The sequence below is a fragment of the Pseudophryne corroboree genome, chromosome 9, assembly GCF_028390025.1.
Source record: "Pseudophryne corroboree isolate aPseCor3 chromosome 9, aPseCor3.hap2, whole genome shotgun sequence".
Taxonomy (NCBI): Eukaryota; Metazoa; Chordata; class Amphibia; order Anura; family Myobatrachidae; genus Pseudophryne; species Pseudophryne corroboree.
This window is the reverse complement of record NC_086452.1, coordinates 24,480,991-24,507,835: the sequence shown is the minus strand read 5'-3', so window position 1 is coordinate 24,507,835 and position 26,845 is coordinate 24,480,991. Positions and strand designations below refer to the sequence as shown.

The 26,845-nt window shown below is 44.0% G+C and overlaps 1 protein-coding gene across 3 annotated transcripts in view; it reads right to left on the bottom strand.

The window, feature by feature from the left end:
- The window catches only part of ERICH3 (glutamate rich 3), a 205,718-nt gene that overhangs the window by 61,775 nt on the left and 117,098 nt on the right, over positions 1-26,845 (bottom strand). For all 3 annotated transcript variants that reach the window (XM_063939078.1, XM_063939079.1, XM_063939080.1), the window contains exons 7-9: positions 18,838-19,041; positions 17,859-18,039; positions 1,103-1,289 (exon numbers count right to left, since the gene is read on the bottom strand). In XM_063939078.1, coding sequence (XP_063795148.1) covers positions 1,103-1,289; positions 17,859-18,039; positions 18,838-19,041 — 572 coding nt within the window. The remainder of the gene's footprint in view (positions 1-1,102; positions 1,290-17,858; positions 18,040-18,837; positions 19,042-26,845) is intronic.

Here is a 26,845-nt window from a genome sequence, read left to right as displayed (position 1 = left end):
CAACACCGACCGGCCCAGGACTTCTGCCTGGAAATATTTAGGACTAACGTAGTAATTCTCTATTTTAATAAAACAAAGTGCACATTACTGTAACACATTAAAGAGAATGATGCCCTCAAACATCAAATGTAGGGGGCATATTTATCAAGCCAGTTCTACATCATATTATGCAGAAACCGTTTCTGTATTATCTTATGTACTCATAGAAAACTATTGCAAATGGCTTATAAGCGCTGCAGATCGCAGTCCTTATTCTCAGTGGTGATTGCGGTCTGATCGCTGTGTATCCAATTTTCAGGGTTTGGCCCCGTTGGCTAATTCTCAGACGACACAAACCACTCTTATGCCAATGGAGGCAATCTCGCAGGTAAGGGATTTATGATCCTTCTCCTAAAGTTTACGACCAGCTCTCGTAACTGAAACACTGCGCATAGGCGGGGTCGGGATCTCAGGAGGAGTCTTCCGAAAATGTGTAAGATTCCTCCAATGCGCCCAGGACATAACCCATGGAGACAGCGGTTCTCGCATCCGATGTCCCTGCAAGTCAATTTTAATACATTGCCAGGAGAGTTTTGTTAACGAACAAACAAAAAAATTCCGCCATGATATGGACTGACAATCTTGGCTCTGCCGCAAGTATTAATACATAGTATCCAAGATGTGGGAGGATTCCAAGCCAAGTAGTGGAATCTTGTTACTGCTGGGACACATTCTCTGAATAAAGAAACATATACACACAAGTATAAAAGCATAGTCACTAAATAATAAGTGAGAGGTGTTGTGATGCTCTCATGGAGCCAAGGGTGGTCTCTGTGGATTGTCGTTAGATTTTTAAAAACATACAAATAAACTACATTTCAGTCTCCTTTACATACAAAGCAAGTAATGTAACACCGAGGGTTAGTAATGTAACACCGAGGGTTAGTAATGTAACACCGGGGGTTATACACTAATAGAGTGCAGATGAGCAGAGCAGCGACCAACCCAACACCTGCTTGCACCAGACTGAGCAATGCAAATTGTCATGTGTTGGAGCACATTGATAGTGTGTCCATCAGTAATCCCTGTGATAACACCCAGCGCTGGATGCATCATACTGTACCTGTAACAAGGAGAAGCTCCCTCGATGTTGACGAACCGGAAATATCCATTTTTGCCCCCAAGCCGCGCTCCCTTGCGATGCTTATATTCACAGCAAGAGCTTAACCGGTCCACCTGGATCCCATTAATGTAAAAGGTGAGGCTGAACGGGAAGCCGCGGTGCCGTCTGGAGACCAACGTAAAGCGCTCTGAGATGGAACAAGATGACACAGTGGTCAGTAAATACAGATATTCCTTTAGCATGTGTCAGATTAGTGACATCAAGAGAGTTTCAAACAAATAGGGCATAGAAAAAGAGTACCCAGCAAATGGAGTCACTTCCTGTGCACACTACCGGTCAATCCCTTCCTATGTACACTACCGGTCAATCACTTCCTGTGTACACTACCGGTCAATCACTTCCTGTGTACACTACCGATAAATCACTTCCTATGTACACTACCGGTCAATCACTTCCTGTGTACACTACCGGTCAATCACTTCCTGTGTACACTACCGGACAATCACTTCCTATGTACACTACCGGTCAATCACTTCCTGTGTACACTACCGGTCAATCACTTCCTATGTACGCTACTGGTCAATGGTTTTACAACTGCCCCATTTTTCCAGTTTTTTATTGAAATCTAAGCAATTCAAGTCCAGTGAATAACCTGAACGTGTGCAAAGGTCACCTATTCTACAACAATGAATAAGAGTGATAAAGCTAAATATTTATCTTATATAAAACCCTTTATGAGGTCTAAGAACACTGTACGCTATTTACGTATGGAGTACCGTAAGAGTACGCTCGTTGCGTAACGATCGCATAGCCGTGGTCGAGACGCTCAAGCGTCACGTTCGCTCACGGCCAAGAGATCACAGGCAGGCACGCTATTGGCTGCCGACTAACGTAATGATTCGCTATAGCGTAGCGGACGCTCGGGACCACGAGGAGATCACCAGCGGCGCTGACGCTCACAATGTTAAACCTTTGTATCTAAACCATAAACAGTGTATTGTGCAGTAAAACCTTAGTGTAATGATAGAGTGTAAATGCAACACAGTATAACCTTATTACCTTTAAAGCTGTTCTAGCGTCACCGACGCTCTGAGAATACTTAACACTATAAGAAATACACAGATACCTGGGCTTAGGGTCCAACGCCTAATATATATATATATTATGAATGATATACTTGCAAAAGAATTAATACAAATACAAATCATACACTACAATATAACATAGACTACCTAACCAGATAACTACACAGGAAATATAATACAATTACTATTTAAGGGAAAATAAGAGAAAAAGAGGAGAAGAGAGAGAGAGAGAGAAATTGGCCCACAATAACAAGAAGATCAATATAGTTGCGGAGAAACACTTACGCACAAGGGGAAACGATCGCATGCGCCTCGATATCCAGCTCCCGATTATCAGCAATGAGAACCGTTGAAGAGAGTGAACTGGATATGGTCGGCCTGCCTATTTATGCCCCACACACAATGCAATTCAATGGTCCCTACAATCTCATTGTTCATTGGACACAGGAATTCCTCCTCGCATTATAACAAAAGGTCATAGGTTGATTCATACAGGTGGGCCGTGACTATTTCCAACAGCTCAGGTGGGAGGGAAACTGGGTTTCCCGCCGCATGGATAAGTAAGTGCAAATACAGTAAATGTTCATAAACTTCTTATGTCCATAACTATTCGCACGAGCGATTAATCCGCTTCAAACCAACACCGAAATATTGCTAATTAAATACTCTTCCGATGGGTACCAAACACCACTGTATGACCCCTGTTAGACCCTTCGTACAATACAAAGAGGGATCTCTCTGTTCAGGAACATGCTATGTTAACTAAGCTTTCAGAATCTATCAAAGGGACCATGATCTACAAAATACATTATATAGTGAAAATATGTAACGATTGAGTCGCACGCTACGATCACATAAACTCTACCGTAAATACGCATACCGTGCGCCTGTGGGTGCCCGCGACTGTGAGTATGCGCACGTACGGGAGAGCGTACGCATGCGCAGCACGGACCTGTGTGAGGTGCAAATATGGTAGTGTGCATAGAGATATTTTTCTGACTTTGACAGTCCACCCTTTGGCAGTCAACAATAACTGCCACCTTCTAAAACATTTCAAAAGGAGAAAAATATATGTCAGGGGTTAATACATTTACATGGTTGGGTAGGGGAGGAGAGGAGAAGGTAGGAAAAGGGTATGACCTAGTGAGATAGCAGAAGCATGTGTGTATGAATCCGTGCTTGGGGGTCATGTATCATCGTGCCGTACGTGTTTTAAATCAAGCTTCGAGGTATTGCGAAGTATACATTTGAATTCCTTCTTATCCCGTGGTACGGGTCTGTGGATGGGCTGTCAAACTTTACCGAGCTCTTTTCGGCTTTGGTTGTAACAAAATGGGGGAGCACATTTTAGTTGATGATACATGAATGGGGGAGATATGTGATTGCTGATATCTGTGCCTGTATTCCCTATCGACTATGTGTGTCATTACCTGAGGGTTGTAGAAATGAAGAAAAGACATAATTACGGTAAATGCGGTGGTATTCTATGTCAGGTAAATGTACATTCGTCGATTGAGGTCTTGTTTGGTGTCTGTTGAATGCAGTCTTCTTTGTGCTTTTGCCCATAAGGTGCGAGCAAAAGCTGTCAATGTCCATAGATTTACAAAAGTGTTGGGCTAGCGTAATTTTAAAATTTCTAGGGAAACTGGGGATCCATGGCATAGTTCATCAAAAATCTGTGTATCAGGTTGTCAAAACTTCTTCTTTAATCCATCTGTTGTCTGTATATCGGCTCATCAAATTCCTCGTCCAGGTGGGTCTTTTTACCTTGGAGGAAACGGAAAAACAGGTGAAAGAAATGGACCGTAGAAATCGCATTTTCATCACATCATTGTTTCTACCGTTGGGTCATAAATCAAGTCCATTGGAATTACAGTTTCCTCACTCCTCAAACTCATTACCCTAGTACGACGATTGCACCTCATTAAAGCCTGACCGCATCTAAATATCAAACCAATCGTTATGATAACACCTAAGATACATAGGAGAAACTTCCCAACATCCATTATGACTCCTTGAGCCCAGTCTCCTAAACCAGAGAACCAATTTCGCGGGTTCAACCATGACACCCAACCAGTCAGCTCATTACCTACAGCAGCAAGAGTGAGATTGTGTCTCCTGCGAAATTCCCACTTCAGTTGGAGAATATCGTCCATCTTTTGGTCTATGACCTCGACCGGATCCTCGGTGCTATTCGTAATATATGTGCAACATTTCACGCCGTATTGTGTTGCCAGTGTGACACAATATCCGCCTGTCACTGCTGTGAGGTAATTAAGAACCATTCTATGCTGTACCAGTTCTGTTTTATAAGCCTGAAGTTCTCTTCCAGTATACCTAAACGTGTCATCATACATTTCAGTGATATTATCTAACAAATTGGCGAGCGCAGATATGTATTTGTAATTCAATACTCCTCTAGCGGTGCGAGTGATATCTAACGCGATTAGAAACTGAATCCCGGTGGATTCATGGATCATGTCAGAGGCCGGATGCTCTGTTCTTTCTATCAGGTGCCGTTTAACTACGTGCTCGTAATGGGTGTGAGTATAAGGAGTTTGGGCAACACGGTGTATGTCTTTCATTTTGTCATGTGATACAGTCATTACTTCAGGCAGTACTTTTCCAATATAACACAATCCTTCAGAGTTTGGGGCAAGCCACTTATACGCCTTTCTCCCGCATATGAAATATGCATCATCGGGGAGAACATATGGGACGGAGTAGGACATAACCATATTACACACCTTCCATGTGAAATCTCCTAACCCTAATTCTTCCATCTGCTTAGTACACGTATCAGGTTGTACGATATGTGCACAGTATCCTGGTGATACCTCTCCAACTCTCGTAATCCTATTTCCTAAGGTATACCTATACCGGAAAGATTTTCCTCTACTGGCTATGTGGCGTATAAGCTCTGTATCTGTAGGCATTCTATCTGCTCTATGCGAAAAGGTCATGGTTTGATTACTCCATGACACTTCCCAATTTCCCGGCTTTCGGGGATTGGAGATGTTAAAACATAATAGGGACCTATCCACATGGTATTGGTGGAGCTTCAAACTAGGAGGGCTGGAGATATTAAACCTCCTGTCCACCGGTCTCCCACCACTTAACTCAAGTACCTCCCCTAACGTTAAAGGAAATGGTACTAGCCCTGATTTGCTATGACCTTGAGGTACTTGAGAGCATACCCAACAATCTGTTTTATTTAACACACTACCCACTAAGGAGTGATAGTCACTCAATGGATGCCGGTCCATATGGATATTAAAACTGGATTGGCATTTCTTTATGCACCCATCCTCAATGACATTGTTACAGAGCCGACAGATACAGTTTTCTTCAGCTAACAATCCTTCACAATTCCTTCTATGGTCAATGCTATCGGATCGTTTTCTGATACTCGCCTTTGCTTGTTGATTATGTTGTTCTTGGAAAACTACGCCTCCATCTCTGTCATCAGAACCCATTCCAGAACCTCTCTCGACCTCCATGGTACTCTCGCCGGAACAGACTGCTCTGGTCAACATCATGGTCAACAGGAAAATCCGGATCACAGTCTCTTGGGGCAAGTCCATCTTGTAGGAGGAAACGGAGAAGAATGAGAAGGGGAAAAAAAAAAAAAATTTGAGGGAGAGGGGATGGGAAGTTGGAGAAAAACAATAAAAGGGAACAGGGGATCGACAACTGCTTTTGGTCTTGTGATTTTCAATGCTCAGGTGCCGCCTCAATCTTCCTGGAACAGACACTCCAGTGATACAACCTCTACCGTCTGTTCCTTATCACGGGACCTCGCTGGATCAGCAACCTTTCTACAGTGGGACGAATGAACCCAAGTCTCTCTCTCAGCAACCTTCAATGCTGTAGTGCTAGTCAATAAGACCTGGTATGGTCCTTCCCATCTGTCAATAAGGCAACCTGAGCGTAGAAAATTCTGTATCATTACATAATCCCCAGGTTCAATGTCATGACAATTACTATCTGGTAAATCAGGAATCACTAACTTCAGATTATCATTTTGATTCCTTAACTGTTTACTCATGTTAATCAAGTATTTTACAGTCACTTCATTGTTACACTTCAAATCATCCTGAGGGTTAATCATAACATGCGGTTGTCGACCAAACAAGATTTCAAAGGGAGACAGATTAAGAGGGGACCTGGGAGTGGTTCTGATGCTGTACAGTACAATGGGTAAAGCTTCTGGCCATGTCAATCCTGTCTCTGCCATCACTTTACTCAGTTTATTTTTAATAGTGCTGTTCACTCTTTCCACTTTCGCACTCGCCTGTGGACGGTATGGAGTGTGCAGCTTGCTATCAATTCCCATCAATTTACACATTCCTTGAAAGACATCACCTGTAAAATGGGTACCCCTATCACTTTCGATAATTCTAGGGATACCATATCTACATACAAATTCCTGCACAATTTTCTTAGCAGTAAACATAGCGGTATTTGTGGCCGCCGGAAATGCTTCGACCCAATTTGAGAAAACATCTATACAAACAAGTACATATTTCAAATTTCGACAAGGGGGTAATTGAATAAAGTCAATCTGTATTACCTGGAAAGGGCCGCCGGCAGGTGGGATATGAGATGGTTCTGTAGGTATTGCCTTTCCGATGTTCTTTCTCAGACAGGTAAGGCATGACATTGCTCTTTTACTCGCATGAGATGAAAATCCTGGGGCACACCAATATGCTCTTACCAACTTGCACATCCCTTCCTTGCCCAGATGAGTCAGCCCGTGAGCTGCCTCAGCTAAACATGGAAGGTATGCTCTGGGGGCCACTGGTTTACCGTGTCCATCCGTCCAGAGTCCTGAGGACTCCTGACCATATCCTTTTGCCTTCCAGACTGCCTTTTCCTGTGTGGAACACAAATTTTGCATCTCACACAACTTCTGTGTGTTGATGGTATTAAATACCATCAGTTGTGTGGTGTCTGTCTGCCTGGGGGTAGCAGCTGCTAATTTAGCAGCTTCGTCTGCTCGGCTGTTACCAAGTGATACTGGGTCTTGGCTATATGTGTGTGCTTTACATTTGATAACAGCCACTCTGTCGGGTTCCTGTATCGCTGTTAGAAGCCTTTTTATGTGAGCTGCATGCGCTACCGGTGTACCAGCTGCCGTCATGAAATTTCTGAGGCGCCATAGGGCTCCGAAATCATGGACTACCCCGAATGCGTATCTAGAGTCGGTGTAGATATTGGCTGATTTGCCCTTAGCCAATTCACATGCTCTGGTTAGGGCGACCAGTTCAGCAACCTGGGCTGAGTGAGGTGGGCCTAGCGGTTCCGCTTCTATGGTGCCTTGGTCATCTACGACTGCGTATCCAGTACACAAGTCTCCCGAGTCTGACTGTCTATGACAACTACCGTCCGTGTAGAACGTAAGTTCTACATCTTCCAGTGGGTTGTCACTGATGTCAGGCCTTGCGGTAAAATTTTGGGTCAAATATTCCATACAATCATGTGTGTCTTCCTTTGTATTAAATTCTCCTTCCCCACCACTCTCATCCTCCACCCTTTGTGCCTGTCCAGGCACACCTGGGAGATATGTTGCAGGATTTAATGCACTGCATCTCCTTATGGTGATGTTTACGGGGGCCATTAGTGCCAATTCCCATCTTGTAAACCGTGCTGATGAGACGTGCCTGGTTTGGGCAGAATTTAACAAGGCTGACACTGCATGTGGTGTATGAATTGTGAGGTTGTGACCTAGCACGACGTCTTCGCTTTTCGTTACTAGCAATGCTATCGCAGCAACGCTTCGCAAGCATGTGGGGAGGGATCGCGCTACCGTATCTAGCTGAGCGCTGTAATATGCTACCGGCCTGCTGGCATCACCGTGCTTTTGGGTTAGTACGCCTGCCGCGCAACCAGCACTTTCTGTTCCGTATAGTTCAAAGGGTTTCCCATAGTCTGGCATACCCAATGCTGGTGCCTGCGTTAGGCACTGTTTAAGTCTCTCGAATGCTGTCTTGGACTCGCCTGTATGCGAAATCCGATCAGGTTTGTTTGAGGAGACCATCTCCTGCAAGGGTAACGCTAGAATGGAAAACCCTGGGATCCAGTTACGGCAATACCCACACATTCCTAAAAATGTTCTGATCTGTTGCTGGGTTTGTGGTAGAGTCATGTCTCTAATTGCTTGAATTCTATCAGCGGTCAGGTGTCTCAGTCCTTGTGTTAGACAGTGTCCCAAATATTTTACCTTAGTTTGGCATAATTGCAACTTGTCTTTGGAAACCTTGTGTCCCGTGTCTGAAAGATGAAACAGGAGCTGTTTCGTATCCTTCAGGGATGCTTCCAATGAATCAGAACACAGCAGTAGATCATCCACGTACTGTATTAATACTGATCCACTCACTGGTTGGAAAGACTGTAAACAATCATGCAAAGCCTGGGAAAATATACTTGGACTATCTATGAATCCTTGTGGTAATCGAGTCCATGTGTATTGGACTCCTCTGTATGTAAATGCAAACAAATATTGACTGTCAGGGTGCAGAGGTACCGAAAAGAAAGCGGAGCAGAGGTCAATAACAGTGAAAAATTTCGCAGTGGGAGGGATTTGCATTAGGATGACAGCTGGATTTGGCACTACGGGGAACTGACTCTCAACTATTTTGTTAATCCCCCTTAGATCCTGCACTAGCCGGTAACCCCTCCCCCCACTCTTTTTAACAGGGAAGATGGGACTATTGGCAGTGCTGGACGTTCTTACCAGAATGCCCTGTTGTAGCAAGCGCTCTATTACGGGATACACTGCTAACTCTACCTCTGGCTTCAGAGGGTACTGTGGGATTTTTGGAGCTATCCTACCATCTTTTACTTGTACAACTACCGGAGCTACGTTTGCCATTAATCCAGTGTCCTGTCCATCTTTAGTCCAAAGTGACTCTGGTATCTGAGATGTCATTTCTTCTACTTGGGAGGGAGTCCTATTTGTCATAATGGTATGTGACATTAATTTTGACGGGGAGTCTAACATGTCTCGCACTTCCTGAGCGTGATTCTCAGGTATGTCCAAGAATACACCTTCAGGAGTACAATAAATGACGCACCCCATTTTACACAGTAAGTCTCTTCCCAGGAGATTAGTCGGTGCCGATGCAGCCAGCAAAAAGGAATGCTTGGTATGTAAAGGCCCTACTGTAATCTCGGCTGGTTTGCTAACAGGGTAGTGCTGGACTACTCCCGTTACCCCTATGGCTGGAATTGTCTTACCAGTGGTTCTCATGCCCACTGTCGAATTTATCACTGATTTGGCCGCCCCTGTGTCTACAAGAAAGTTTAATGATTTACCAGCTACATTGATTGCAATTTCTGGTTCACTTCCAAGGCTTGCAATCAATTTTACTGGCTGCAGATTACAGGTATGGCCACACCCCTATTGGGTATGGTGACCTCCCTGAATCCCGCTGGCAGCAACTACTTGTGATGGAGTTAATTGGGAGCTACCAGAGGCTTGCCAGTCTCTGTTCGGGGGATATCTTTTTGTTTCCCCTGTATGTGGCTCATAACTCCGTTTCTGCGGACCCTGATCCCAATGTCGTGTGTCGTGTCGTTGTCTAGGGGGTTGGTATGAGTTTCGTGAATTCTTCACTCTACAGTCTCGTGCCATGTGTCCCTGTTTATGACAAGAATAACAAGTAACCACATTTGACTTACCCACAGGGTTTGGTGATATAAACAAAGGCTGCCTTGTGGTCAGGGCCTGTATACTTACTGCCATTAACTTATCACCTTGTTGTTCCCTGTGTCTGGTGATGTTCCTATCGTGATCAATAGCAGCCTCTCTCAAAGTAGCCACAGACAGACCTCGCCAACATGGTTGTGTGGTCTGTACCCTAGTCTTCAATGACTCTTTTAAACCATCCATCAGTACCGATACTGCTACTTCTCGATGGTTTATGTTTGTTTTAATGTCCTCTATGCCTGTATATTTTGCCATTTCTGATGATGCTCTGTGAAAATACTCTGCAGCTGTTTCTGACTCCTTCTGTTTAATGGAGAATATTTTGTTCCATTTAACTACGGCTGGGAAATACTCCTTTAACTGTAAACTTATTCTTTTTACATTGTCTTTGTTGTACACTTCTGTAAGAGGTACATCCTGATCTAATCCACAGTCAGCTAAAAATTGAGTTGCGTCAACATTGGAGGGTAAACATGCTCTCAGCAATATCTGCCAGTCTTTATTGTTGGGCTCTACAGTGTTACCTAGGTCTCTGATGTATTTTTGGCTGGCAACTAAGTCTTTTCTAGGGTCAGGGAATTCAGACACTATGGTCCTTAATTCCATTCGGGAAAATGGGCTATACATGGCAATGTTCCTAACAGGAGTGACTCCTGAAGTGTCTGTTTTCCCATTTGGAACTACTATTACCTTAACAGGATTAACTCTAACAACCTCATTCTGTGTAGATTCTACAGGCTGTGGTGAAATAGTTTCAGCATAGTGTATGGTGCCGTACTTACCCGTTGATACGACCTCACCTATCCCTCCGCTAGGGGCCTTTGTTACTAATCTCGGGGGTGGAGCTGTGCCTACTGTGGTCTCTGCTATGGTGGCTGCTAGAGAGAGCGCTGAAATTGTTGCCGATTCGTCCTCTTGATCACACTCCTGAGGAAAGTTCAAAACAGGGTACAACTTGCACGGGTTAATACTTGCATTGGTTAATTGGTTAACATTATCTTTAACATTTACACAGTTGCTAAGTGTTTGTTTGTTACACCTTAATGCGTCATTCTCCGCAACCAATTTTTCTCCCGATATATATGGTGGCGGTGGGGCCGTGGCTATCAGTTTTCTGATCGAGCCAGATCCCGCCGCCTGAGCCAATCCTCTCTGTATGTCACCCTCCTGTTGCCACAACTGCAAATAATCATAATGCTTGATTCGTCTCTTTGCTGATTTAATGAGACATATCCTTCTCCTTAAATTCGTTAACACTTCTGTGCTGAAGCTACCTACTCTTGGGAATTTCTCCCCGTCATGTACCGTCATTCTCTCCCATTCATCACATAAAGCTTCTGTGTGACTTCCGTATTTCTCACACATTACGTACCTTGCCGACCCGACTGGTCGGTTCACTGAATCAACCCGAACCGAGGTTGATCGCCCCCTACCTGAACAAGTGGCCCCCATAGTTCGAAGGTGTTGCTTTATTCAGCCAACCCTTACGCAAACCAAAATGTTCAAAATAGGCTGACGGTGGTGGTTTACCGAGTACCCCACTCACTCGCCCACACCGACCAATACGACCTGATCACACTGATATAGTGCTGGCGTACTCGACCCAGGGCCCCTGCGACCTGAACCTCTATTTACTGGAACCTGCGAGGGTTATCCGAAGAACACTTACTCTTTCCAGTAACTATTGGTTGTTGGATAGTTCCTGAGTGAGCAGCGAACCTCCCTTAAAATAAAAAAAATTACACAAATCACGTTAGAATGTACAAATAGCGTTTATGACCTTCGTACACAAATAGTACCGGTCAGGTTTACTAATGTACACAATTACGTGCGGTACAAACGTTCAGCACATAAGCAACTAATCTTATGTACGGAGCGACCAGTGGAATCGAAAATTACGGCTGCGAATTCCTTCAGCCAGAGCTTGTATGGCCTATATGGGTGTTGCACCAACCCTTTCTTGGTGTTGTGCCTTTGGACTGTATAGCGGACTTCCTTGTCTGCTGTACCTAAACCTGCTGGTCTGTTATGACCTCCTGGTCTGTTACAGTATGACCTCCTGGTCTGCTACACTCTAATGCTCAAATTGTATGTTTTAACCAGGGATGCCTCCCTAGCCACCATGTACGTCACTTACACGCATGTACCTCACGAGAACTCGACTTTTCTTGTGGTTCAACCTCAAAAATTGTAAAAACAAACACTCACTCACCACATATACACTTTTGTTTCTATTTCTATTTCTGCGCAGAAATTTTTCTTTAGACCAGATGTGTTACAAATTAGGAGAAGGATCTGTTAATTTAAATTTCGAATGTTAAAATAGATTTGCGCGATTTATCGCCTTGCGTTATTTACCGCGTTGCGCTATTTATCGCGTTGAAAAAAATTAACACTTGTGATTTGAGTTACGTGGGCGTACCCGTACGCTCCGTTGCGTAATATACGCTGCGTGCGTCGGCCCATGGGTTGCGTACGCAAGTCTCAGTCCTTTGTTAGAGACACGTGTACGCAAAGCAAAGATCCACCGTAACACAATTTATACGTTTATCAATGTAGATGATCCTTTATCATCTACCGCGCACCACACTGACTTCGCCTTGTCTCCCAGGCAAAACTGTGTGTTTGTCTATACTTTAACTATGTTACCTTTTTACTCTTAACCTATAAAATAGCAGCAAATCTCTCTTAGCACGTTTATCAACTATAAAACTGGCAAACAGGAGAGTGATATACGAAAATACACAAATGAAAAAAAAGAAATGCAGATATGCGTGCGTGTGTACGCAAGACAGAAATAAACAGTTTTAAAAAGACACTATCGTTTTTTTCTTACCTCCGGTTCCCGGATTCCTTCAGCACCCTTTACTAAGAGAAGCAGACGCTTATCCCGACAGCACTACGAGGAATATAACCTCCCGCCCTTTGCTGATGGATAATGTCTGCTGTATCTACCTAGTGCAGATATGTGAAGGACGGGCGAGCCGCCAATTGATAAAGCTAAATATTTATCTTATATAAAACCCTTTATGAGGTCTAAGAACACTGTACGCTATTTACGTATGGAGTACCGTAAGAGTACGCTCGTTGCGTAACGATCGCTTAGCCGTGGTCGAGACGCTCATGCGTCACGTTCGCTCACGGCCAAGAGATCACAGGCAGGCACGCTATTGGCTGCCGACTAACGTAATGATTCGCTATAGCGTAGCGGACGCTCGGGACCACGAGGAGATCACCAGCGGCGCTGACGCTCACAATGTTAAACCTTTGTATCTAAACCATAAACAGTGTATTGTGCAGTAAAACCTTAGTGTAATGATAGAGTGTAAATGCAACACAGTATAACCTTATTACCTTTAAAGCTGTTCTAGCGTCACCGACGCTCTGAGAATACTTAACACTATAAGAAATACACAGATACCTGGGCTTAGGGTCCAACGCCTAATATATATATATATATTATGAATGATATACTTGCAAAAGAATTAATACAAATACAAATCATACACTACAATATAACATAGACTACCTAACCAGATAACTACACAGGAAATATAATACAATTACTATTTAAGGGAAAATAAGAGAAAAAGAGGAGAAGAGAGAGAGAGAAATTGGCCCACAATAACAAGAAGATCAATATAGTTGCGGAGAAACACTTACGCACAAGGGGAAACGATCGCATGCGCCTCGATATCCAGCTCCCGATTATCAGCAATGAGAACCGTTGAAGAGAGTGAACTGGATATGGTCGGCCTGCCTATTTATGCCCCACACACAATGCAATTCAATGGTCCCTACAATCTCATTGTTCATTGGACACAGGAATTCCTCCTCGCATTATAACAAAAGGTCATAGGTTGATTCATACAGGTGGGCCGTGACTATTTCCAACAGCTCAGGTGGGAGGGAAACTGGGTTTCCCGCCGCATGGATAAGTAAGTGCAAATACAGTAAATGTTCATAAACTTCTTATGTCCATAACTATTCGCACGAGCGATTAATCCGCTTCAAACCAACACCGAAATATTGCTAATTAAATACTCTTCCGATGGGTACCAAACACCACTGTATGACCCCTGTTAGACCCTTCGTACAATACAAAGAGGGATCTCTCTGTTCAGGAACATGCTATGTTAACTAAGCTTTCAGAATCTATCAAAGGGACCATGATCTACAAAATACATTATATAGTGAAAATATGTAACGATTGAGTCGCACGCTACGATCACATAAACTCTACCGTAAATACGCATACCGTGCGCCTGCGGGTGCCCGCGACTGTGAGTATGCGCACGTACGGGAGAGCGTACGCATGCGCAGCACGGACCTGTGTGAGGTGCAAATATGGTAGTGTGCATAGAGATATTTTTCTGACTTTGACAAGAGTGTTTCCTGGGTCATGAGGACTGGAATATAGTCTGTGGTTCATCGCACACGGTATTTTGTACTCCACCAAGTAGGTGAAAGGACAATTCCTCAGTGTTTGGGGTTTATTCACTAAGCGGCAGCTTAAACGCCAAATTTAAAAGGGCAATGTTTTATATAGCAAAACACGACGTTTTGCTATTAAAAGCATTGTCCTTTGATATTTCGGGGGTTTAAACAAACTTGGAAGCGATGGAGCTTAGTAAATAAGCCCCAGTGACACCCAATATCAAACACGAAGAGGAAGCGTGATGGACGGCGACTTGCACAGAGTAACTGAATTTGTTCTAAGACTTGAATTCATAGAACACGGTGACATTAAACTGTGTTAATTTTAATAAAACCTGGACAAACAGGGGTGTTGTAAAACTCTTGACTGGTTATACAGTATCTACGGATATAAAACTAATTACCTGTGAAAAAGTTTTTCGTGGTCAGACACTGATTTCTCTTCTTACAAGAAGCTGATAATAATTGTGGCCCTCATTCCGAGTTGATCGCTCGCTAGCTATTTTTTATAGCGCAGCGATCAGATAGTCGCTGCCTATAGGGGAGTGTATTTTTGCTTTGCAAGTGTGCGAACGCTTGTGCAGCCGAGCGGGACGAAAAAGTTTTTCTAGTTTCTGAGTATCTCTGGACTTACTCAGCCGCTGCGATCACTTCAGTCTTTTTGGTCCCGGAATTGACGTCAGACACCCGCCCTGCAAACGCCTGGACACGCCGGCGGTTTTCCAAACACTCCCAGAAAACGGTCAGTTGCCACCCACAAACACCCTCTTCCTATCAATCTCCTTGTGATCGGCTGTGCGAATGGATTCTTCGTTAAATCCATCGCTCAACAACGGTAAGACGCGTCTGCGCATTGCGGTGCATATGCGTGCGCAGTAGTAACCTGTCCGCTGCGCTGTGAAAAAACGGCAGCGAGTGATCAACTCAGAATGACCCCCTATGTCAAAAAGAACCTTAAATAAATGATGGCAAATAATAGTCTGGGCTCAAGAGCTGATAATCGGTTTTACATGGATATTGGTTTTGCTTTAATTCCTTTCCGCTCCACAGCTTGTGAGATGGTTTATAATATTCAGGCTGGAAAGAATAAAAAACAGAATACAGACAAAAAGCCTGTGTCCGAATGTACCCATATTATACAGGATACCAGCTGCGTGGTCATATTAATTGTGTTTTGTATTTGTTACCACCAATGCAAATCTATGTGGACTGGCGTAGCCTGAACTTTATGGGTCCCATAGCATTGTGTCCCATAGTAGTGCCCTATTTTATCTTATGTCCCACAGTAGTGCCCTATTTCATTGTATGCCCCATAGTAGTGCCCTATTTCATTGTATGCCCCACAGTAGTGCCCTATTTCATTGTATGCCCCATAGTAGTGCCCTATTTCATTGTATGCCCCATAGTAGTGCCCTTTTTCATCTTATGTCCAATAGTAGTGCCCTAGTATATCTTATGCCCCATAGTAGTGCCCTTTTTCATCTTATGTCCAATAGTAGTGCCCTAGTATATCTTATGCCCCATAGTAGTGCCCTTTTTCATCTTATGTCCAATAGTAGTGCCCTAGTATATCTTATGCCCCATAGTAGTGCCCTTTTTCATCTTATGTCCAATAGTAGTGCCCTAGTATATCTTATGTCCCATAGTAGTGCCCTTTTTCATCTTATGTCCAATAGTAGTGCCCTAGTACATCTTATGTCCCATAGTAGTGCCCTATTTTATCTTATGTCCCACAGTAGTGGCCTATTTCATTGTATGCCCCATAGTAGTGCCCTATTTCATCTTATGTCCAATAGTAGTGCCCTAGTATATCTTATGTCCCATAGTAGTGCCCTATTTCATTTTATGTTCCACAGTAGTGCCCTATTTCATCTTATGTCCCATAGTAGTGCCCTATTTCATCTTATGCCCCATAGTAGTGCCCTATTTCATCTTATGCCCCATAGTAGTGCCCTTTTTCATCTTATGCCCCATAGTAGTACCCTAGTATATCTTATGTCCCATAGTAGTGCCCTATTTCATCTTATGTCTCACAGTAATGCCCTATTTCATCTTATGTCTCACAGTAGTACCCTGTTTCATCTTATGTCCCATAGTGGTGCCCTATTTCATCTTATGTCCCATAGTAGTGCCCTATTTTATCTTATGTCTCATAGTAGTGCCCTAGTATATCTTATGTCCCATAGTAGTGCCCTATTTCATCTTATGTCTCACAGTAGTGCCCTAGTCCATCTTCGGTCCCACAGTAGTACCCTGTTTCATCTTATGTCTCACAGTACTGCTCTACTTCATCTTATGTCTCACAGTAGTACCCTATTTCATCTTATGTCCCATAGTAGTGCCCTATTTCATCTTATGTCTCACAGTAGTACCCTATTTCATCTTATGTCCCATAGTAGTGCCGTGTTTCATCTTATGTCCCATAGTAGTGCCCTATTTCATCTTATGTCCCACAGTAGTGGCCTATTTCATCTTATGCCCCATAGTAGTGCCCTTTTTCATCTTATGCCCCATAGTAGTGCCCTAGTATATCTTATGTCCCATAGTAGTGCCCTATTTCATCTTATGTCCCATAGTAGTGCCCTAGTATATCTTATGTCCCATAGTAGTGCCCTAGTATATCTTATGTCCCATAGTAGTGCCCTATTTCATCTTATGTCTCACAGTAGTGCCCTATTTCATCTTATGTCCCATAGTAGTGCCCTAGTCCATCTTCGGTCCCACAGTAGTACCCTGTTTCATCTTATGTCCCATAGTAGTGCCCTAATATCCCATAGTAGTGCCCTATTTCATCTTATGTCTAACAGTAGTGCGCTATTTCATCTTATGTCTTATAGTAGTGCCCTATTTCATCTTAGGTCCCATAGTAGTGCCCTATTTCATCTTATGCCCCACAGTAGTGCCCTATTTCATCTTATGCCCCAAGTAGTGCCCTATTTCATCTTATGCCCCACAGTAGTGCCCTGTTTCCTCTTATGCCCCACAGTAGTACCCTATTTCATCTTATGCCCCACAGTAGTGCCCTGTTTCCTCTTATGTCCCACAGTAGTGCCCTATTTCATCTTATGCCCCAAGTAGTGCCCTATTTCATCTTATGCCCCACAGTAGTGCCCTGTTTCCTCTTATGTCCCACAGTAGTGCCCTATTTCATCTTATGTCCCACGGTAGTGCCCTATTTCATCTTCTGTCCCACAGTAGTGCCCTAGTTCACAGTATGCTACACATTGCCCCAGTTCATATTCTACCACACAGTCTGTGTGTATCTAGCAACTGAAATATGTATATATCTTATATATATATTTAAGCAATACTGTCCAGCTGTCAGTCACTCTGTGTCTGCTGTTATAATATCACTTTCCATAGAACATCCTGCTGCGGGGTGAAAGACAGCATGGCGGATTTATATAGTTATATATAAACATTCCGGCTATTTCATGCGTATTATTTCCGGTAGCTCAGTATTACAGAGATATGTATATTAGAGTGCATAACAGGGAATGTATCACGTCAGAGTGCTCCTCACCGTCTTCCAGGAGTCTTCCTTTAAAAACGCAGAGGTTTTCTCCCCCACAGTGCTGCTGGAAGACCTTTATGTCATCCCTGTAGTCATCGTACTCGTGTGATAAATGCACATTTGTCCCCAGGTAGACCATGGTAATCTTCACGTTACTGTGCAAGGACGTTTTATGAAACTTTCCGGTATCCTAGAGTAAAGGAGATAAATCACGTTCTTCTGGCAGTAAATCACAACAGTAGTGGCTATCACCATAAAATATCTGTGTCACAAACCAGTTTGAACACTGTCTCAGATCACCGGCTCCGGAGAACTTTAATAATTTCGCTCAGCTCTTGTCATACGGCCTTCGTGATTAATGGGAAAATGCGGCCACGGTTTACGAGACTCCGATATTAACAAGGGACTTGAATGCTCTTGAAACGATCTTTTGATGAGCCCCTATCGTACACGAGCTTGGAAAATTGGTGCTGTCCAGCTGTTTATGCGAACTACAAGTAACAGCATGACCTGACTTAGAGTTGTGAATTATCAGGCGAGCCATAGGTTGCCTAACCCTGCCATACACCGTCTTAGGGGTAGTTTTACGAAAGCTCCTAAAACAAACCATTGGAGATGTGGCTCATAGCAACCAACCAGATTCTGCCTATCATTTTCCAGGATGCAATAGAGAAATGATAGTTACAAAGTGATTGGTTGCTATAGGCAACGTCACTTTTAATTTTTAGAAGCTTTAGTAAATCTACTCCCTTGTCTGTACAGATGTCTGTGGTATGTGCGTTCTCGTTAGCCTACCGTGTCATACGGGGGCCACGTCTACACTCTACCATACTAAACTACCCTGTTTATTTTAATATAGAACCTGTGAACATTATGATAATCTGATTGGCTAGAGGTTGTCGTGGCCCCTCCCTCTTTAAAACCAGAGACAGCTCTTGCTGGAAATAAAGATAAATGATGAATATAATATATAAATATGTATATCTACCTTAGAGGGGATCTCATGTCCGTTAGGAGCAGTGATGGGACGATAGCGTCTCCCTCTGGATGATGTGCTCATTGTCTGTTTAGGGTGTTTCTGAGGGGGTGGCGGAACAGGCATCACAAAGTTGTTAATGATGGGAAGCCGATACGGAGAAATTCCCATGGAATGTTCCTTGGTGCTCATTGCTCGCATGATATCTTTATCAGTCTAGAAACACGGATAATCGTCAGTATTTGTACAGAAGGTAACCCCTGACATTAACACAATACACACTGTGTGGGGTCGTGGCCATATTGCGAAATTCAGGCCACTCTCTGTGCAGGGCAGTGCGGGAGGGGCGTGGCCATGCCATGCTGAGGGGGTGTCTGTGTCTCTTGGGCAGACGCAGACACCGGTACTGTGTAGCCGCCCCCCACCTCTAGGTGTCTCTATCTCCTCATGGCAAATGTTCTCACGGGAACATTCCCCACTACAGAAATAGGCCACAAGGTGTCAGATGCAACCACACATGATGCAATGCATCCCCAGCGTTTTCCTGTATTGGAGTGTGCTAAGGAATACATTACCTCCCTACAGATGATGTGCAGAATACTACCCTGGTCCCACAACCACTTCATAGATACTGAGGGCCTTATTTACAGTTAGTATATCCAGATAATGGGCACCTGGGTTAACCAGGCTACAAGGCTACAGTGCAAGACAAGTGCATTCATTTTTTATGCATAAAGAGAAAATTCTACCTTCATCTGCATGTAGCACCAGGGCCGCAACTAGGTGTGTGCTGAGGGGTCACCGCACATAGCGCTGCAGGGTAGGGGGCGCTGTTGGTGGCACTTGTCAATTATCTGTTTTTATTACTTTCACTTGTAGCTTCCCCCCTTTTTGAAGACCAGCATCTCCTGACCACCCCTGTCTCCTACCCTGACCACTTCTGTCACTACTACCTATACCTATATTATATAATACCTATACAATACCTATACAACATTCATGAACTCAACTTGAGACTTCTTTGTTATTCAGTCACACTGTACTTTATTACATTTCAAGATGCTGACATACCGGGGACTCAAACCCATCACCTGTGGCATTGCAGTCAGACAATCTATTCATTGAGCTATCTGCTCTTGCATAGAAAGGTAGATAATTCTAAGCTAGAGAATTTTAACTATTTGAAGCTTACCTTGTACTTTGTGAAATAATGACCAACATTGCGTCTGAGCAGATCTACGTAGTGTGTGGCTGCAAGGGATTGGATGTGTGGCTGCACACTACATAGATCTGCTCACTTGTAATGCTAAATATTTTTTGGCAAAGTACCAGTAGCTTCATCTAATGTACATAGATTTTATGCAGGATCAAATAGCTCAAATGAGTAGGGTGTGTGATTAGAATTCAACAGGTTATAGGTGGTAATCCTGGGTATGGCAGTATATTGAAATGTGTTATTTAATAAAGGGTATTGTTTGTAACTGAATAAGCTCTCAAGTTAAGTGTATGAATGTGGTATAAAGAGGATTTGTGTCCAAATCCATTTTGTTGCAGATGTGTATAAATGTGTGTGTACTATATATAGATAAAATTCTAGTTAAGGCTCTGTGTAGCACACATACAATATACTGGCCATGCTTATGTTAATACTGCAATTAGAGAGTTAGGACGTGCTTCCTTCCGTCTTATCACCACAAATTTTAAATTTGCTCACCCCACATGGTTTTGCTAGTTGGATTTACTCATCACTCTAAAAATAAGAGAGGACCATGATGATTACTAATAGAAATATTCCACCATTTAATCTATTTAGAGTTACTTTTTCAACATCATCACTCTTAAAGCATACTTAACTACTCTCTCAGAAGGTGTGGGAGACCCAAGAGTTTTCAGGTAGTCCCCCAGACCCCCGCAAGAGTGGGTGTATCGCCCGCATTCCTCCCGCTTCCTAGTGAGGTGGGCAGAATGGAGAGATTGTGGGGCTGTATGGAGGGGGTGGGGCTAATATGACACAAATAGGGGTCTGGTGTCGTAAAGAGCCTGGATCCGCCCCAGAGTGGTCAGTTCTGTCTCCAAGAGAGGAGAAAGAAACAGTAGATAAGTACGTCTTAAAATGCACCTATTACTGTAACGGCAGCCATTTTGTGAGCTGAGCCTATAATCATGAGGATGTAACCTATCCGTTCAGAAAGGATGAGTGTTACCAGTGAGGTACTTTATGGTCCTGGGGAATATTACCTGCCCGCTTGCACAAATTACCTCAGTGATGTCACTGGCTGCTAGCGAGCTGATAGGCTGCTGCCTCGTGACTTTGACTCAGCCCACAAAATGGCCGCCCCCATTATGTGTAGGCAATATGTACACTTCTTACATTGCTTTTTCTGTCTGTTCATTTTAATAGCACCACCATCTGTCTGTAAAACACCATGTAAGTAAGTGTGAAAAGATTGGTATTGTTTGCAGCGAGTACAGTATACTGTAAGAAAACCTATATGATAATAAGAGATGTGACATTCTAGTACATTACACCTCATTTACCATAAGGTTGGCAATTGTGAAAATATACATTTACTTTCCCTAATAATACTGATATTATTCTGATGAAATTAAATAACGAGCCGCATATATCATACATGGAGATTCCGTATAACTTTCATTAAAGAGAAAAGGGAAAACAAATAATTGAATCAGCTTTAAACATTGTAAAAAAAAGTCACAATTCTAACGAACTTCAAAAATGAAAAATAAAAGTGATTCCTGACAACATATTAAATTAAATTAAATTATGTAAAATACTAAAAAAAAGCCAAAACAAAATTACAATGGGGGTTACTGTCTAACAGAAAGCAACTGCACAACTACATATAGTAAAATAAACAAAGTAAACTGTTGATTGGCTGTCATGTGATTAAAAAAAAATATATATATATATATATATACATATATATACTAGAGATGAGCGCCTGAAATTTTTCGGGTTTTGTGTTTTGGTTTTGGGTTCGGTTCCGCGGCCGTGTTTTGGGTTCGAACGCGTTTTGGCAAAACCTCACCGAATTTTTTTTGTCGGATTCGGGTGTGTTTTGGATTCGGGTGTTTTTTTCAAAAAACACTAAAAAACAGCTTAAATCATAGAATTTGGGGGTCATTTTGATCCCAAAGTATTATTAACCTCAAAAACCATAATTTACACTCATTTTCAGTCTATTCTGAATACCTCACACCTCACAATATTATTTTTAGTCCTAAAATTTGCACCGAGGTCGCTGTGTGAGTAAGATAAGCGACCCTAGTGGCCGACACAAACACCGGGCCCATCTAGGAGTGGCACTGCAGTGTCACGCAGGATGTCCCTTCCAAAAAACCCTCCCCAAACAGCACATGACGCAAAGAAAAAAAGAGGCGCAATGAGGTAGCTGTGTGAGTAAGATTAGCGACCCTAGTGGCCGACACAAACACCGGGCCCATCTAGGAGTGGCACTGCAGTGTCACGCAGGATGTCCCTTCCAAAAAACCCTCCCCAAACAGCACATGACGCAAAGAAAAAAAGAGGCGCAATGAGGTAGCTGACTGTGTGAGTAAGATTAGCGACCCTAGTGGCCGACACAAACACCGGGCCCATTTAGGAGTGGCACTGCAGTGTCACGCAGGATGTCCCTTCCAAAAAACCCTCCCCAATCAGCACATGATGCAAAGAAAAAGAAAAGAAAAAAGAGGTGCAAGATGGAATTGTCCTTGGGCCCTCCCACCCACCCTTATGTTGTATAAACAAAACAGGACATGCACACTTTAACCAACCCATCATTTCAGTGACAGGGTCTGCCACACGACTGTGACTGATATGACGGGTTGGTTTGGACCCCCCCCAAAAAAGAAGCAATTAATCTCTCCTTGCACAAACTGGCTCTACAGAGGCAAGATGTCCACCTCATCATCACCCTCCGATATATCACCGTGTACATCCCCCTCCTCACAGATTATCAATTCGTCCCCACTGGAATCCACCATCTCAGCTCCCTGTGTACTTTGTGGAGGCAATTGCTGCTGGTCAATGTCTCCGCGGAGGAATTGATTATAATTCATTTTAATGAACATCATCTTCTCCACATTTTCTGGATGTAACCTCGTACGCCGATTGCTGACAAGGTGAGCGGCGGCACTAAACACTCTTTCGGAGTACACACTTGTGGGAGGGCAACTTAGGTAGAATAAAGCCAGTTTGTGCAAGGGCCTCCAAATTGCCTCTTTTTCCTGCCAGTATAAGTACGGACTGTGTGACGTGCCTACTTGGATGCGGTCACTCATATAATCCTCCACCATTCTATCAATGTTGAGAGAATCATATGCAGTGACAGTAGACGACATGTCCGTAATCGTTGTCAGGTCCTTCAGTCCGGACCAGATGTCAGCATCAGCAGTCGCTCCAGACTGCCCTGCATCACCGCCAGCGGGTGGGCTCGGAATTCTGAGCCTTTTCCTCGCACCCCCAGTTGCGGGAGAATGTGAAGGAGGAGATGTTGACAGGTCGCGTTCCGCTTGACTTGACAATTTTGTCACCAGCAGGTCTTTCAACCCCAGCAGACTTGTGTCTGCCGGAAAGAGAGATCCAAGGTAGGCTTTAAATCTAGGATCGAGCACGGTGGCCAAAATGTAGTGCTCTGATTTCAACAGATTGACCACCTGTGAATCCTTGTTAAGCGAATTAAGGGCTCCATCCACAAGTCCCACATGCCTAGCGGAATCGCTCCGTGTTAGCTCCTCCTTCAATGTCTCCAGCTTCTTCTGCAAAAGCCTGATGAGGGGAATGACCTGACTCAGGCTGGCAGTGTCTGAACTGACTTCACGTGTGGCAAGTTCAAAGGGCATCAGAACCTTGCACAACGTTGAAATCATTCTCCACTGCGCCTGAGACAGGTGCATTCCACCTACTATATCGTGCTCAATTGTATAGGCTTGAATGGCCTTTTGCTGCTCCTCCAACCTCTGAAGCATATAGAGGGTTGAATTCCACCTCGTTACCACTTCTTGCTTCAGATGATGGCAGGGCAGGTTCAGTAGTTTTTGGTGGTGCTCCAGTCTTCTGTACGTGGTGCCTGTACGCCGAAAGTGTCCCGCAATTCTTCTGGCCACCGACAGCATCTCTTGCACGCCCCTGTCGTTTTTTAAAAAATTCTGCACCACCAAATTCAAGGTATGTGCAAAACATGGGACGTGCTGGAATTTGCCCATATTTAATGCACACACAATATTGCTGGCGTTGTCCGATGCCACAAATCCACAGGAGAGTCCAATTGGGGTAAGCCATTCCGCGATGATCTTCCTCAGTTGCCGTAAGAGGTTTTCAGCTGTGTGCGTATTCTGGAAACCGGTGATACAAAGCGTAGCCTGCCTAGGAAAGAGTTGGCGTTTGCGAGATGCTGCTACTGGTGCCGCCGCTGCTGTTCTTGCGGCGGGAGTCCATACATCTACCCAGTGGGCTGTCACAGTCATATAGTCCTGACCCTGCCCTGCTCCACTTGTCCACATGTCCGTGGTTAAGTGGACATTGGGTACAGCTGCATTTTTTAGGACACTGGTGACTCTTTTTCTGAGGTCTGTGTACATTTTCGGTATCGCCTGCCTAGAGAAATGGAACCTAGATGGTATTTGGTACCGGGGACACAGTACCTCCAACAAGTCTCTAGTTGGCTCTGCAGTAATGATGGATACCGGAACCACGTTTCTCACCACCCAGGATGTCAAGGCCTCAGTTATCCGCTTTGCAGTAGGATGACTGCTGTGATATTTCATCTTCCTCGCAAAGGACTGTTGGACAGTCAATTGCTTGGTGGAAGTAGTAAAAGTGGTCTTACGACTTCCCCTCTGGGATGACCATCGACTCCCAGCAGCAACAGCAGCAGCGCCAGCAGCAGTAGGCGTTACACGCAAGGATGCATCGGAGGAATCCCAGGCAGGAGAGGACTCGTCAGAATTGCCAGTGACATGGCCTGCAGGACTATTGGCATTCCTGGGGAAGGAGGAAATTGACACTGAGGGAGTTGGTGGGGTGGTTTGCGTGAGCTTGGTTACAAGAGGAAGGGATTTACTGGTCAGTGGACTGCTTCCGCTGTCGGCCCAAGTTTTTGAACTTGTCACTGACTTATTATGAATGCGCTGCAGGTGACGTATAAGGGAGGATGTTCCGAGGTGGTTAACGTCCTTACCCCTACTTATTACAGCTTGACAAAGGGAACACACGGCTTGACACCTGTTGTCCGCATTTCTGGTGAAATACTTCCACACCGAAGAGCTGATTTTTTTGGTATTTTCACCAGGCATGTCAACGGCCATATTCCTACCACGGACAACAGGTGTCTCCCCGGGTGCCTGACTTAAACAAACCACCTCACCATCAGAATCCTCCTGGTCAATTTCCTCCCCAGCGCCAGCAACACCCATATCCTCCTCATCCTGGTGTACTTCAACACTGACATCTTCAATCTGACTATCAGGAACTGGACTGCGGGTGCTCCTTCCATCACTTGCAGGGGGCGTGCAAATGGTGGAAGGCGCATGCTCTTCACGTCCAGTGTTGGGAAGGTCAGGCATCGCAACCGACACAATTGGAGTCGGACTCTCCTTGTGGATTTGGGATTTCGAAGAACGCACAGTTCTTTGCGGTGCTACTGCTTTTGCCAGCTTTAGTCTTTTCATTTTTCTAGCGAGAGGCTGAGTGCTTCCATCCTCATGTGAAGCTGAACCACTAGCCATGAACATAGGCCAGGGCCTCAGTCGTTCCTTGCCACTCCGTGTGGTAAATGGCATATTGGCAAGTTTACGCTTCTCCTCCGACAATTTTATTTTAGGTTTTGGAGTCCTTTTTTTACTGATATTTGGTGTTTTGGATTTGACATGCTCTGTACTATGACATTGGGCATCGGCCTTGGCAGACGACGTTGCTGGCATTTCATCGTCTCGGCCATGACTAGTGGCAGCAGCTTCAGCACGAGGTGGAAGTGGATCTTGATCTTTCCCTAATTTTGGAACCTCAACATTTTTGTTCTCCATATTTTAATAGGCACAACTAAAAGGCACCTCAGGTAAACAATGGAGATGGATGGATTGGATACTAGTATACAATTATGGACGGGCTGCCGAGTGCCGACACAGAGGTAGCCACAGCCGTGAACTACCGCACTGTACTGTGTCTGCTGCTAATATATAGACTGGTTGATAAAGAGATAGTATACTCGTAACTAGTATGTATGTATAAAGAAAGAAAAAAAAACCACTGTTAGGTGGTATATACAATTATGGACTGGCTGCCGAGTGCCGACACAGAGGTAGCCACAGCCGTGAACTACCGCACTGTACTGTGTCTGCTGCTAATATATAGACTGGTTGATAAAGAGATAGTATACTCGTAACTAGTATGTATGTATAAAGAAAGAAAAAAAAACCACGGTTAGGTGGTATATACAATTATGGACGGGCTGCCGAGTGCCGACACAGAGGTAGCCACAGCCGTGAACTACCGCACTGTACTGTGTCTGCTGCTAATATAGACTGGTTGATAAAGAGATAGTATACTCGTAACTAGTATGTATGTATAAAGAAAGAAAAAAAAACCACGGTTAGGTGGTATATACAATTATGGACGGGCTGCCGAGTGCCGACACAGAGGTAGCCACAGCCGTGAACTACCGCACTGTACTGTGTCTGCTGCTAATATATAGACTGGTTGATAAAGAGATAGTATACTCGTAACTAGTATGTATGTATAAAGAAAGAAAAAAAAACCACGGTTAGGTGGTATATACAATTATGGACGGGCTGCCGAGCGCCGACACAGAGGTAGCCACAGCCGTGAACTACCGCACTGTACTGTGTCTGCTGCTAATATATAGACTGGTTGATAAAGAGATAGTATACTCGTAACTAGTATGTATGTATAAAGAAAGAAAAAAAAACCACGGTTAGGTGGTATATACAATTATGGACGGGCTGCCGAGTGCCGACACAGAGGTAGCCACAGCCGTGAACT